Source organism: Tamandua tetradactyla, chromosome X (genome assembly GCF_023851605.1).
Source record: "Tamandua tetradactyla isolate mTamTet1 chromosome X, mTamTet1.pri, whole genome shotgun sequence".
NCBI classification, from domain to species: domain Eukaryota; kingdom Metazoa; phylum Chordata; class Mammalia; order Pilosa; family Myrmecophagidae; genus Tamandua; species Tamandua tetradactyla.
The window spans coordinates 89,697,350-89,710,531 of NC_135353.1; the positions used below are offsets into that span (position 1 = coordinate 89,697,350).

General features: G+C 34.3%; 1 protein-coding gene across 3 annotated transcripts in view; it reads left to right on the top strand.

Annotated features, from left to right (window-relative positions):
- The window catches only part of BRWD3 (bromodomain and WD repeat domain containing 3), a 133,777-nt gene that overhangs the window by 82,296 nt on the left and 38,299 nt on the right, over positions 1-13,182 (top strand). For 2 of the 3 annotated variants that reach the window (XM_077146879.1, XM_077146881.1), the window contains 8 exons: positions 161-274; positions 3,554-3,661; positions 4,450-4,574; positions 5,235-5,317; positions 8,822-8,933; positions 9,888-9,949; positions 10,235-10,390; positions 11,243-11,363. In XM_077146879.1, coding sequence (XP_077002994.1) covers positions 161-274; positions 3,554-3,661; positions 4,450-4,574; positions 5,235-5,317; positions 8,822-8,933; positions 9,888-9,949; positions 10,235-10,390; positions 11,243-11,363 — 881 coding nt within the window. The remainder of the gene's footprint in view (positions 1-160; positions 275-3,553; positions 3,662-4,449; positions 4,575-5,234; positions 5,318-8,821; positions 8,934-9,887; positions 9,950-10,234; positions 10,391-11,242; positions 11,364-13,182) is intronic. The other variant, XM_077146880.1, reaches the window with a different exon arrangement.

A 13,182-nucleotide genomic window follows, 5' to 3' on the forward strand; every position in this document is an offset into this window, starting at 1 on the left:
TTTTACTGGTACAAAAGCTGTGCATTTTGTTAAAGGAAAATGTTTAAAATTTGTATATTTTAGGTTTTATTGCAATTATGTTTCTAACATTTTCCACCTGTAATTTTTCATGCTATTGATCATACAGTCATGGTTTATATGTTTGCAAACTATGTTTTAGAGAGGAGGACTGGTTTCTATGGCAGGTGAACCCAGTGAAGAATGGTTGGCCCCCCAGTGGATCTTGGATACCATCCCTAGACGTTCCCCATTTGTCCCACAGATGGGAGATGAGGTAATTGCTACCCGTTGTAACCCTTTTATCTTGAAACCCCAAGAACACTTTAATTAGTCTTAGGGCATTTATATTATTAATTTTATTATAGTTATATATACTTTTAGCTGCTCTGTTCAGTTGTATCTTTCTTGTGGACAGTGACTGAGTCTTATTAGTCTTTTTATCCTTTGTAGAGCCTAGTAAAGTGTCTTCAATATAGTAGTTGTTCAGTGAACATTGTGATAAGTCATAAAAATAATTATCTTTATTTTTAGGCTAACTGCCATTTACTAGAATTGAATGCCATTTTGAGAACTAATTCAAATCCTAATATTGTTTTAAAAATCCCATGCTCTACACACTTTCAGTGCATAGGGGAATGTCATTTTGCAAACACAGCTTTCCTGTTAGCTTATGATTAAACATAAACAGCCATTTTCATGATTGTTCAGTCAAAAATTAGTTAAAATTGTGCCTGTTAAAAATTTTTAATTTTAATTTTCTTATGAAAATTGTGGTAACATTTTGGAATATTTGACCTCAGGTTGTTGGCTTGTATAGTCTCTAACATATTTACTAATCTTTTATTTTTTTCCTACTTTTTTCTTAGAGAAGTTATAGGTTTACAAAAAATCATGCCTAAAGTATGTAAAATACTGGGGTTCGCATATAACCTCCTATTGTTAACACCCTGCATTAGTGTGCATATTTGTTATAATTCATTGATGAATGCTTTTATAATTGTACTTTTAGCTATAGTCCATCTTTTCCAAATAGGTTTCACTGTGTTGTACAGTCCATGTTTTTTTCTTAACTTTTATTTTAGTAACATTTATACAACATAAAATTTTCCCTTTTAACCATTTTCACATACATAAACCACTGCTGTTAATTACTTTCATAATTTTGTGATACCATCACCATCAACTATTACCAAAACTTTATAATTATCCCAGAAAGAAACTCTGTATAATTTAAACATTTTCTCTCCATTACCTAACCCCAGCCCAGCCCCTGGTAACATATATTCTAGATTCTGACTCTGTGAGTTTGTTTATTCTAATTGTTTCATATCAGTGAGATCATATAATATTTGTTCTTTTCTGTCTGGCATATTTCACTCACCATGTTGTCCTTAGGTTTCATCCATGTTGTTGAATGTATCAGAACTTTATTGCTTTTTATTGCTGAATAATGTTCCATTGTGTGTATGGACTACATTTTCCTTATGCTATCATTGGTTGATAGACACCTGGGTTGTTTCCATCTTTTGGCAATTGTGAATAACTTTACTGTGAACATTGATGTGCAAATATCTGTTGGAGTCCCTGCTTTCAAATCAATTTCAATTCAATTCAATTTAAATACCTAGAAATGGGATTGACAGGTCATATGATAATTCTTCTCTTAGCTTTCTGAGGAACTGTCAAACTGTCTTCCATGGCAGCTTCACCATTTTACATTTCCACCAACAAGAATGGATGCTCCTATTTCTCTACATCCTCTCCAAACTTGTAATTTTCTATTGTTTAGTAATAGCCATCCTAGTTTTGTGAAATTACATCTCATTGTGGTTTTGATTTGCATTTCCTAACAGCTAATGATGTTAAGACTCTTTTCATGTGCTTTTTGGCCATTTGTATATCCTCTTTGGCAGAATGTTTGTTCAGGTATTTTGCCCATTTTAATTGGGTTGTTTGTCTTTTTTAAGTTGTGAGATTTCTTTGTATATTCTGAATATAAAATCCTTATCAGATATGTACCTTCCAAATATTTTCTCTCATGGAGTGGGTTGCATTTTCACTTTCATGATAAAGTCCTTTGTTGCACAAAAGGTTTCTTAAATGTTGATGATGTTGTCTATTTTTTCTTTTGTTGATTGTGATTTGAACATAAAGTCTAAGAAACTATTGCCTAACACAAGATCCAGGAGATAGTTCCATAAGTTTTCTTCTAGGAGTTTTTTTTGTCCTAGTTCTTTTATTTAGGTCTTTTATCCATTTTAAACTTATTGTTGTATATGCTGTTAAATAGCGTTCCCCCTTCATTCTCTTGCATATGGATATCCTGTTCTCCCAGCACCATTTGTTGAAGAGACTAAATAACTGTCTACTTCATCTTACTATTAAGCCCTCATTATTTTGCCTGGAATACCCTACCCGTAGATCTTTGCCTCTCACTCAAAATACTCATTCTTCCAGGTCTAATTCAAATGTCAACTTTTTCTGGATGTTAGCTTCCTTATCTTCCATGTGCCTGGTCCTCCATCCTCTTTCCCACCTAAATTATTTCTCTATTATGATACATATTACATTCTGTCTTGCATTGTAATTACATATCTATGTATCCGTTAATCTCTTTAGGAGAGGATTTTATTTTTATTCCTCATCACAGCAACCTATGCCATACACAAGGATGTTCAATCAATATTTAAATATAGGAATGAAATATGACAAAAGATTTATGAATAACATAGTCAGTATTGTTTTTTCTAACCCCCAAATAATTTTTATTCTCTAAGATTTAAATGTATCTCATTTTCTACTTTTATCTTTAGCTTTTAGAAATTCTGATTTAGATGATGGCAATTGGTAGTTTATAATGGTGTACTTTTATAATGTGTAGTATGGCAATTTTTATATTACTTTCTTCTATTTATTTATCTCTACCAACACTTTAAATTTAATGGGGAAAATAAACTTTTTTTAATGAATTGAGAATATGGTTGTAAATGCTGTATTAAAAGCTGAAGGGTCTTACCAAATACTTGAATTTATTTTCCTTACATATCATGCCAATATTGCCCTGAATTCTTTTTTTTCCCTGAATTCTTATAACAGGAATTTTAAAATTTAAATCTTGAAATTACTTCATTTAGTAGCCTGTGAGTAGAAATATATATATAAATTTTATAAATTGAAAATAAAATGTTGATATTTAGAATATAAATTATATTTGCAATAGAGTATTTTAAAATACTTTTAAAAATGTAAAAACATTTTTACATTTTTTTGAGTGTACATTTGTCATTAGTCTCTGTTTCTTCAGATTTATAAAGCTGCAGGAGAAAAGGGACAGTATGTGCAATATTTATACATGACTACATGGGCAGGACTACTGTATGAACATCACTAGGAGATAAAATCCACCTCTACTATTATTATAACATTTTTATCAAAATGATAATTATATATTTTTGTTACAAACAAAAGATAATATTTGTTGGAAAGTATATTAAGATGTATAGAATTGTCACATAAGATATTGCAATTCAATACCTTATATATTTTATTTTAGCTTATCTATTTTAGGCAAGGACATGAAGCTTATGTGCGGGCTGTAAGGAAATCAAAAATATACACTGTTAATTTACAGAAACAACCATGGAATAAAATGGACCTCAGGGTAGGTTTGCCAGATTCATAAATTATGCCATTAAAGTAGCTTTGGAATTAAGTTACTTGCTTATAAGATTTTTTTCTCAATTCCATGCATATGTTACTGTTGATTGTGTAGTCCAAGATGATTTACAGTTTTTTCAACAATTCAGAATTGTGGGTCATATTTTATATTTTTCCTTAAATTTATATGCCCTCTATTGTCTTGATCATTTGACCTAATTTCTTTTGTTTTTTAATTTTTTATTAGCACAGTTGGAAGTTTACAGAAAAATCATGCAGGATGTACAAAGTTCCCACAACCACCATCCCCCCCAAACACACACATAGTTTTCCCTATTAACATTTTTTCTGTGATTCATTGTTTTTCAAAAGTAGAAACCCTCACCAAGCTCATACATGTACACATACCTCTGCATACTTGCATACTTTATTTCTGCTAGAGGAGTGATTCTTAGCAAAGGGGAGCATCATAATCCCTTTTTTTTTTTCCCAAATATATGTGACTGGACTATATTCCAGACCTACCAAATTAGATTCTATAAGACTAGGATTTAGGGACATGAATTTTCAAAAGGTTCCCCAGGAGATTCTGCTGCTTATCCTTGGTTTTTAAACTACAACCTCCAAGTAAGAGTGACGACCCATGTTTTATTACCTTTAATGCTTGGTTTAGTGCCTATCACTTGGTGGGCAGTCAATAACTATTAAGTTATTCAATTATTAATAAATATTATTTGAGTAATAGGCATATTTATATTGAAACTAATAATTAATGGTTATTCTCATGTATAGGAACAGGAATTTGTTAAGATTGTAGGAATCAAATATGAGGTCGGACCACCGACACTGTGCTGCTTGAAGCTTGCATTTCTGGACCCCATTTCAGGCAAAATGACTGGGGAATCTTTTTCTATTAAGTGAGTAGCTGCCTCTCATTGAGTGTGTATTTGTGTGTATATTTTAATACTTATTCTGTATTCTGCAGTTCTGCAGAGTATACGGCTTGATGGGAGAGGAAACACTATAGGCTTTAGAGTTATAAAGAGCAGAGTTTAATTCTTGGTTTCTCCACTTAATATCTATATCACCATGAACAAGTTAATTAACCTCTCTGAATCTATTTCTTCATCTGTAAAATGGATATTTATATCTTATTCAGAATAGTTGTGAGGAATAAAAGAGAAACCTTTATAAAATGACTAGTAGTACGCTTGAAACATGATAGTTGCTTTTATTTCTGTTAATAAGTCAAGGCACATTTCTTGAAATTTAGATGAGGTTTAGGGAGTTGAAAGAACATCAATTCATAACCCAATTTATACTCTTTTCAAAAAGTCCTTTATAAAAGAATACCATTTATTAAGCTTTAATTTTATCAAAATGATAAAACAGTAAGCAGGGCACTCCAAAACATATAATAGCAGATGGGATTTAATTTAAGTAAAGACTTTTATTGTGACTAGAGCTTTTCAAAATTACTTGATGGCTCCACAATAAAAGTATTTCATTAAATATTTAGTAAGTAACATATACTCGGATCTTTTTGTAGATTCATATATGCTTTGTTTTCTGTACAGGTACCATGACATGCCAGATGTCATTGATTTCCTTGTGCTGCATCAGTTTTATAATGAAGCCAAAGAAAGGAACTGGCAGATTGGTAAGTAGAAAATTGTCACTTAATAACGTAAATTTTTTTTTTTTTTTTTTGCATGGGCAGGCACCGGGAATTGAACCCGGTCTCTGGCATGGCAGGCGAGAACTCTGCCTGCTGAGCCACTGTGGCCTGCCCAATAACTTAAATTTGAAGTTGAGTAAGTAACTTTTATACTCATATTTAACAGAAGGAAACTAGTGTAACACGTAGATGGAAAAAGATGTTAGCCAAATTAGAAAAATTAAATTGAATTTTCCTTTTGATTTATTGTTCTGTTATTTTATGCACAGTGTGCAAGGCATATGACCTCTAGGCCTTCTACAAATACCTAATTCTATTATAATACTAATCTGAATAAATAGTAAATTCTCAAAAGTCAGCTGCCCTAAAATAGAGTACTCTACACTTGGACTGTTAAATAAGCTGATTATGATTTGCTTCTTCCTTCCCTTCCTTCAAATAGAAAAATCAATAAAAAATGATGTTAGGAAAAAAGATTAAAGAAATTTGCCGGATGAAATATAAGGACTTTATTGTTATATACTGTCTTTGCACATTCACTTATAAATATATGAATTTTTAAAATATATTTATACTCATAGAAGCTACATAATTTTGAGAGTGTAAGGTCTGACAGTCTGAATTGGAATCCTGGCTCTAACACTAGGTGTTTGATCTTGGGCAAGTTTTTAACTTCTCTCTGCCTCATTTAACTCAACTTTAAGATGAAGATTACATCAGTACACACCTGCAAGGTTGAAGTGAGAAGTAAACGAGTTAATATATAGAAACCACTTAAAATGGTACCTGGTTAGAACATTGGGTGGGTAGATAGCAGGCTAGGAATCTCCAGGAATCCCTCCACTGAAAAATTATTGACCTAGCAGAACTCTCTGAATCAGCTATTTTGAAACTCTGGAATCTAGTTGAACGCTGTACAGCATCCAAGGAGGGACTGAAGGAAGAGGCTATTAAATTGTAAATGTTGGTGAATTTCATCTTCACTGCAGTGGCTACAATCCCCTATCACCCAGCCAAGTGGCAAGCACAAATAAGGACTGTAGCCCAGGATACTGGTACAACTTGCTGGTGCCACGGTAGGATATAAAGACCTAGACCACCAACTCAGGGATGTGAGGGTCTGATCTCTGATTGCTTTTGATCAGCTACTTTAGATTGATGGGGGCTGGCTCTGAGGGCTGCCATTGTTCCAAGCCCCCTCAGGCAAACGTGGCAGAGAAATCACAAAGACAGTACCTTTTCTAAAATCTACAGAAAAATTTAAAGGCCTGGAATAACTGGGTGAATTCTCATTCAGGAAAATGCAGCTTTAAAAGCCATGGGAGAAGCTCCTGGTGCCCTTGCTGGACTTTTTCCCACCCCTTCCACAACTGAGTGTGGAGACAGACCATGTTCCCATTGTGGGTCCCTAGCCCTATTCCACAGGGAGCAGAGTACCAACCCCTATGTGCATACTAGGATGGCTATATGTAAATACCAACCATCCTGTGGAAGTCCTGAAGGCAAAGTAGCTTGCAGAGTATTCTAGTTTACTAAAGTTGCTGGAATGCAATATACTAGAAATTGGTTGGCTTTTTCAATAGGGATTTATTAGTTTACAAAATTGCAGTTCTAAGGCCATGAAAATGTCCAAATACCTTCTCTGAGGAAAGTCTGCTGCCACCTGTGTTTCCTCCATCACATGAAGAGGCTCATAGTGACATCTACTGGTATTTCTCTCCTGGGTTCTGGTTTCAAATTGGCCCTCTCTCTCCAAATGTCTCTGGGCATTTCTCTCTTAGTTTCTCTGAGCTCTCTGAGTTTCGTCTATCTTTTATCCTCTCATAAAGGATTCCAACAAGGGTATTAAGATCTTCCTTCAATGGGTTCGGTCACATCTCCGTGGAAGCAACCTAATCAAAAGGTCCCACCCAACAATAGGTCTACCCGCACAGGGATGGATTAAGATAACAGGGCCCTTTATGGGATACGTAACAGCTTCAAAACAGCACACAGATGAAAAGACTACCTGCATTAAGTCACACAATAGAGAACCAAGGATGGGATGAAAGTCTATTTCAAAGGGAGAAAAGGGGACATTCAAACTCCTGTAAATGGGAATTCGTAAGATCACCAGCAAGCAAAAGCTCAGGAAAAGAAACAGGCTTCAGGGCTCCGTACAGGCTCAGATAAGACTTAGAGGACCCTGAACTTTGCATTTGCTTTGGGCTAATCTTCTTTAGCGTAGTGGAATAGTTTGGGTAATGGATAGTAGTACAACACCGTGAGTGTAATTAACAGCAGTGAATTATATATTTTATGCGGGCAAAAGGAGAATGTATGTTGCATGTTTGTTAATAAAGTAAAAATTAATAAAACAACAGCATAGGACTGTACAACACAGTGAACCCTAATGTAAATCGTGGACTATAGTTAATAGTGCAATTATAATATTTTTGTCAATTGTAACAATTATACCACACTTAATGTAAGGTTTGCTAAAGTTGCCAGAATGCAATATACCAGAAATGGAATGGCTTTTAAACTTATTAAGTTGAAAGTTTACAGTTCTAAGACTATAAAAGATGTCCATACTAAGGCATCCAGAGAAAGATACCTTGATTCAAGAAAGGCCAGAATACCTCTGTCAGCTGGGAAGGCACATGGCTGGCGTCTGCTGCGATCTTTTGCTTCTGGTTTCAGAGAACTTCCTCAGGGGCATTTACTTTCTGCATCTCCAAACATCTGGGTCTACTGTTGGCTCTCTGTCAGCACTCCAAGCATCTTCAACTCTATGCATCTATGTCAGCTCTGGTTCCTGTCTAGCTTCTGTTGGTTCTGAACTCTATCCAAAATATCTCCCCTTTTAAAGGACTCCAGTAAACTAATCAAGACACACCTTAAATGGATGGAGTCACAGCTCCAAAAGGTCATACCCACAATTGACTGGATTATATGTCTATGGAGACAGTCTAACAAAAGGGTTCTACCCTAAGCGATATTGAATGAGAACATGGCTTTTCTGGGGTACATAACATTTTCAAACCAGCACAATGTGTAAGAAACATTTTTGTCCATGATTGTTTGATTTTGTAATCTTTAGCCATTTAGAAGCAGAAAACTTGTATGAAGATATTTTTAAAGCCATAAAGCTAAAAGCAGAAAAGACACAGAAAAAAACAACTGTATTAAGACACATAGAGTAAAATAAGGAGTATACCTAATGATGATTCAAGTAATTGATAAAAGCTAACTTATGTTTAGTAGCATTTATTTAAGATGTGGAAATATGTGATTTATTTCAGAAAGATTTCCACCATTTGAATATCAAAACACTTAGAAGATGGTAAAATATAAAATTCACTTATCTGGAAAACTCAGATGGAAACCTCTGATAATACTATATACGATGCTACTTCTGTATTCAACCAGTTGTAGTAACCTAGAGTGAGGATAAAGCTTATATTCTCAAGAGCATCCTTTTAAGAATTTCTTCCAACATTATAGGTGATAGATTCCGCAGTATTATTGATGATGCCTGGTGGTTTGGGACTGTGGAGAGTCAACAGCCTTTTCAACCAGAGTATCCTGATAGTTCTTTCCAGTGTTACAGTGTTCAGTAAGTGTGGTTTTGGTCTGTTATATTTGATATAGTACTGTAGTAGTATATGGGATTTCTGTAAATCTTATGAGGAATACCTTTTCTTCTGACTTATCTAGTCTTCTGATGTACATATAAGGAAGAAATTTGATGATATCCCTTTTGGTCCAATATGCATGTTAAAAGTAAAGTCAGAACTGAAGGCTTATTACTACCTCCCCTCTGTCCTTATTTTTACTTAGATATTTCTACTTTAGACAAGAATTGAAACCATATTTTTTTTCATGAGAATACCAAAATTAATTCAGTGTTTAAAGTAATTGTTACAGCTGAAATATAGCAATGAATGTTAGTATCTGTTCTTTAATGGTATGATTACAAGGTAGAAGTGATTGCATTATGCTGGTAGATACTACTTGTCTACAATATTTACTATAATTCTTCATGAGATCCCAGAGTTCTAGGAGTCCTCATGAATGAAGTTTATCTTCTCAAGCATAAAGAATGAAATATATATTCTGTGAAGATTGACTTTAGTCTCCATATTGCAGATCAAAAGGGAAAAATTAAAATTCTGGATGTTCTTTAGTAGTTAAGCTATATAAGATAAAGTAGATTATTTCTCAGAAAGAAATAATATGTTAAATTGACTTTCATAACTAAAAGATATTGTCCAAGGTATCTTCTAATTTTTTTCCTGGCCTAATATTGAATATATATATGCTTAATGATAGGGAGAAAAAAGTAACAAGTAAAACTGATAGTAGGCTTACTGCCCTCTAAGTTTCATATTGTACCATGTTTTCTTTGTTAGTGAATCATTGTTAATCTTTATGTAAACAACATTGTGCTTTAAAGAAAACAGAATTTCCCTTTTCCAAATTTCACCCCCTAAAAGATATGCAAATTATGCTGGTATATAAAAGCAGGTGTCACATGAATATGATTTACATCTTGTTATTTTTTTAATAGTTGGGACAACAATGAGAGAGAAAAGATGAGCCCCTGGGACATGGAGCCAATTCCAGAAGGAAGTAAATATGGTTTTTGTTTCACATGGGCAGGCACCAGGAATCGAACCCGGTCTCTAGCACGGCAGGCGAGAACTCTGCCATTGAGCCACTGTTGCCCGCCCAATATGTTTTTTTAAATAAATTATAATTGTTTTAAAAAAATTTTATTGTGATACACATATACCATAAAATTTGCCATTTGAACCATATTTAAGTGTGTAATTCACTATATAATTCTTGTAATAGTAAAATGACAATAGCATGATATTGAAAACAAATTATTTATGATTTTTATCTCACACCTAGCTGCCTTTCCAGATGAAGTTGGTGCTGGTGTTCCTGTCTCCCAGGAGGAGCTGACTGCTTTGCTATACAAACCCCAGGAAGGAGAGTGGGGGGCTCATTCTAGAGATGAAGAATGTGAACGGGTTATTCAGGGCATCAACCATCTTCTTTCCCTGGGTATGGTGAATGTGTAAGAATATTAGGAGGATGGAAGGGAGCTAGGAAAACCAGCAGAATTTTAAGTTCTAGAAAATAAAATGCATTTTCTCACTGTACTTCTCACTTTTTTAAATTGTTATCCATGTTGCAAGTTTTTTTTTTCCATGCCAGCATCAAGAAAAGCCTGTTCTATGGTTTGAGTTTGTAGTTTCTGCTTGGATAATGTGCTAATAATTATAGTTCTACTTCTTATTTACATACTTCTTTCTCTTTTAAATTATAAAGGGCTACTCCTATTTTGTTGCTTCAGAACACCACATTTTTAATTTGAGGCACAGCGATTCTAGTTTTAATATTAACATTTTTATATGCTTGGCCAAAGTAATGACTGATAAACTTTTCAGCACTCTTGGGGCTGATAGTAAAGGCAGGCATACAGATGTCTTTTTCTGAAGTCATTTTGGCTCTAACTATTCCCAGAGCCTGACTTTGAATGGGTTCCTTGGTAAAGAGAGTGGGGTGAGTAATCCATTTTACTTCCATGAATAATTATATTTCCTATAGCATATCACTTCAGAAGTTTGGCTTTTATCCAGGAAAGACATATAAATCTGAATGTAAATACAGTGCTCTTTTGGATTTGTCATTTTATCTGTTTGAACCAGAGTATCATGTATTATATATATATATTATGTCCTCCCAAAAAGAATAGCATTAAGAGAGTATTGGTGTAATATTCAGACAATTGAATTATCATTTTAGATATGTAATATATTGCTCCCCCAACTTTCTTATATTTGAACTTGTGTTTGTTAACATAAATATTAATGCCCTTTATAACTGCTTTTTTTGATTTTGGTAATTTTATAGATTTTGCCAACCCTTTTGCTGTTCCGGTGGATCTTAGTGCCTACCCCTTGTATTGTACTGTAGTTGCTTATCCAACTGACCTCAATACTATCAGGCGGAGACTTGAAAACCGCTTTTACAGGTCTGTTTGGTTTTATCATTTAATATAAAATTTACAGCTTTATGTCTTTGGCTTTCCTTTTTGCGGAATGATACATTGAAATCTGTTTTCATAGTGTAAGATAATCATTCAAAAGACCATTTCAAAATTTCTTCAAAAAATTTGAAACACTAATTTCCCTTTACTCAATAGATTCTTAGTCTTCCAGAATAATAAGTGGGTAGGGAAAGACAGGAAAGAAACTATGGGTAGCATAAATCATATTTAAAACAAGACTACAGTTTATTTTTTTTTAAATTTTTTATTAATTAAAAAAATTACAAGAAACACATACACTCAGCAGTTCACAATATCATCACATAGTTGCATATTCATCATCATCATGATCATTTCCCAGAACATTAGAATCAATTCAGAAAAAGAAATAAAAAGACAACAGAAAAATATGACAAACGGAAAAAAACAATTTTACAGGCCATACCCCTTACTGATCCCTTTCATTGATCACTAGCATTTCAAACTAAATCTATTTTAACATTTGTTCCCCCTATTATTTATTTTTATTCCATATGTTCCTCTCATCTGTTGACAAGGTAGATAAAAGGAGCATCAGACACAAGGTTTTCACAATCACACAGTCACATTGTGAAAACTATATCATTATAAATCATCATCAAGAAACATGGCTACTGGAACACAGCTCTACATTTTCAGGCAGTTCCCTCCAGCCTCTCCATTTCATCTTGGATAACAAGGTGATATCTACTTAATACATAAGAATAACCTCCAGAATAACCTCTCGACTCTGGAATCTCTCAGCCATTGACACTTTGTCTCATTTCACTCTTCCCCCTTTTGGTCGAGAAGGTTTTCTCAATCCCTTGATGCTGGGTCTCAGCTCATTTTGGGATTTCTGTCCCATGCTGCCAGGAAGATCCACACCCCTGGTAGTCATGTCCCACGTAGACAGGGGGAGGGTGGTGAGACTGCTTGCTGTGTTGGCTGGAGAGGCCACATCTGAGCAACAAAAGAGGTTCTCTTGGGGGTGACTCTTAGGCTTAATTTTAAGTAGGCTTGACATATTCCCTGTGGGGTTAAGTTTCATATGAAGAAACCCCAAGACTGGGGACTCAGCCTATAGCTTTGGTTGTCCACACTGCTTGTGAGAATATCAAGAATTAAACTTGGGGAAGTTGAGTTTTCCCCCATTCTCACCATTCCCCGAAGGGGACTTTGCAAATACTTTTCCACTCACTGATCAAATCACTCTGGGATTCATCAGGGCATCATCTGGACAAACCAACAAAATCTCATGTCCTATACAAAGTTCCATGTACTTAAGGTGTTCAATCAACTATCTACATAAGTTATATTAGGAGATGCACTAGTCAAAGTGTAGATTTGTACCAAATAAACATTTTTTTGCTTTAGTCTCACACATTAGTTGAAATTTTAAAATATTAAGTACCATCTATTTTCAGCACACTGCAGTAATGACATTCTTTTGTTCTTCCTCATGCAAAAACATTTTTAAAATTTGTCCATTTAGTCACTGTCATTATACACTCTAGGCATTCCTAGATTACACCATCTGAATCTTTATCGTCTATCTTTCTTTGTGATTTCATTTATGCCCCAGCCCTCCTCCCTCTATCATTCTCATATGCAGCTTCATTCAGTGTTTTAACATAATTGTATTACAGTTAGGTAATATTGTGCTGTCCATTTCTGAGTTTTTATTTTCAGTCCTGTTGCACAATCTGTATCCCTTCAGCTCCAATTACCCAATATCTTACCCTATTTCTATCTCCTGATGGTCTCTGTTACCAAGGAAATATTC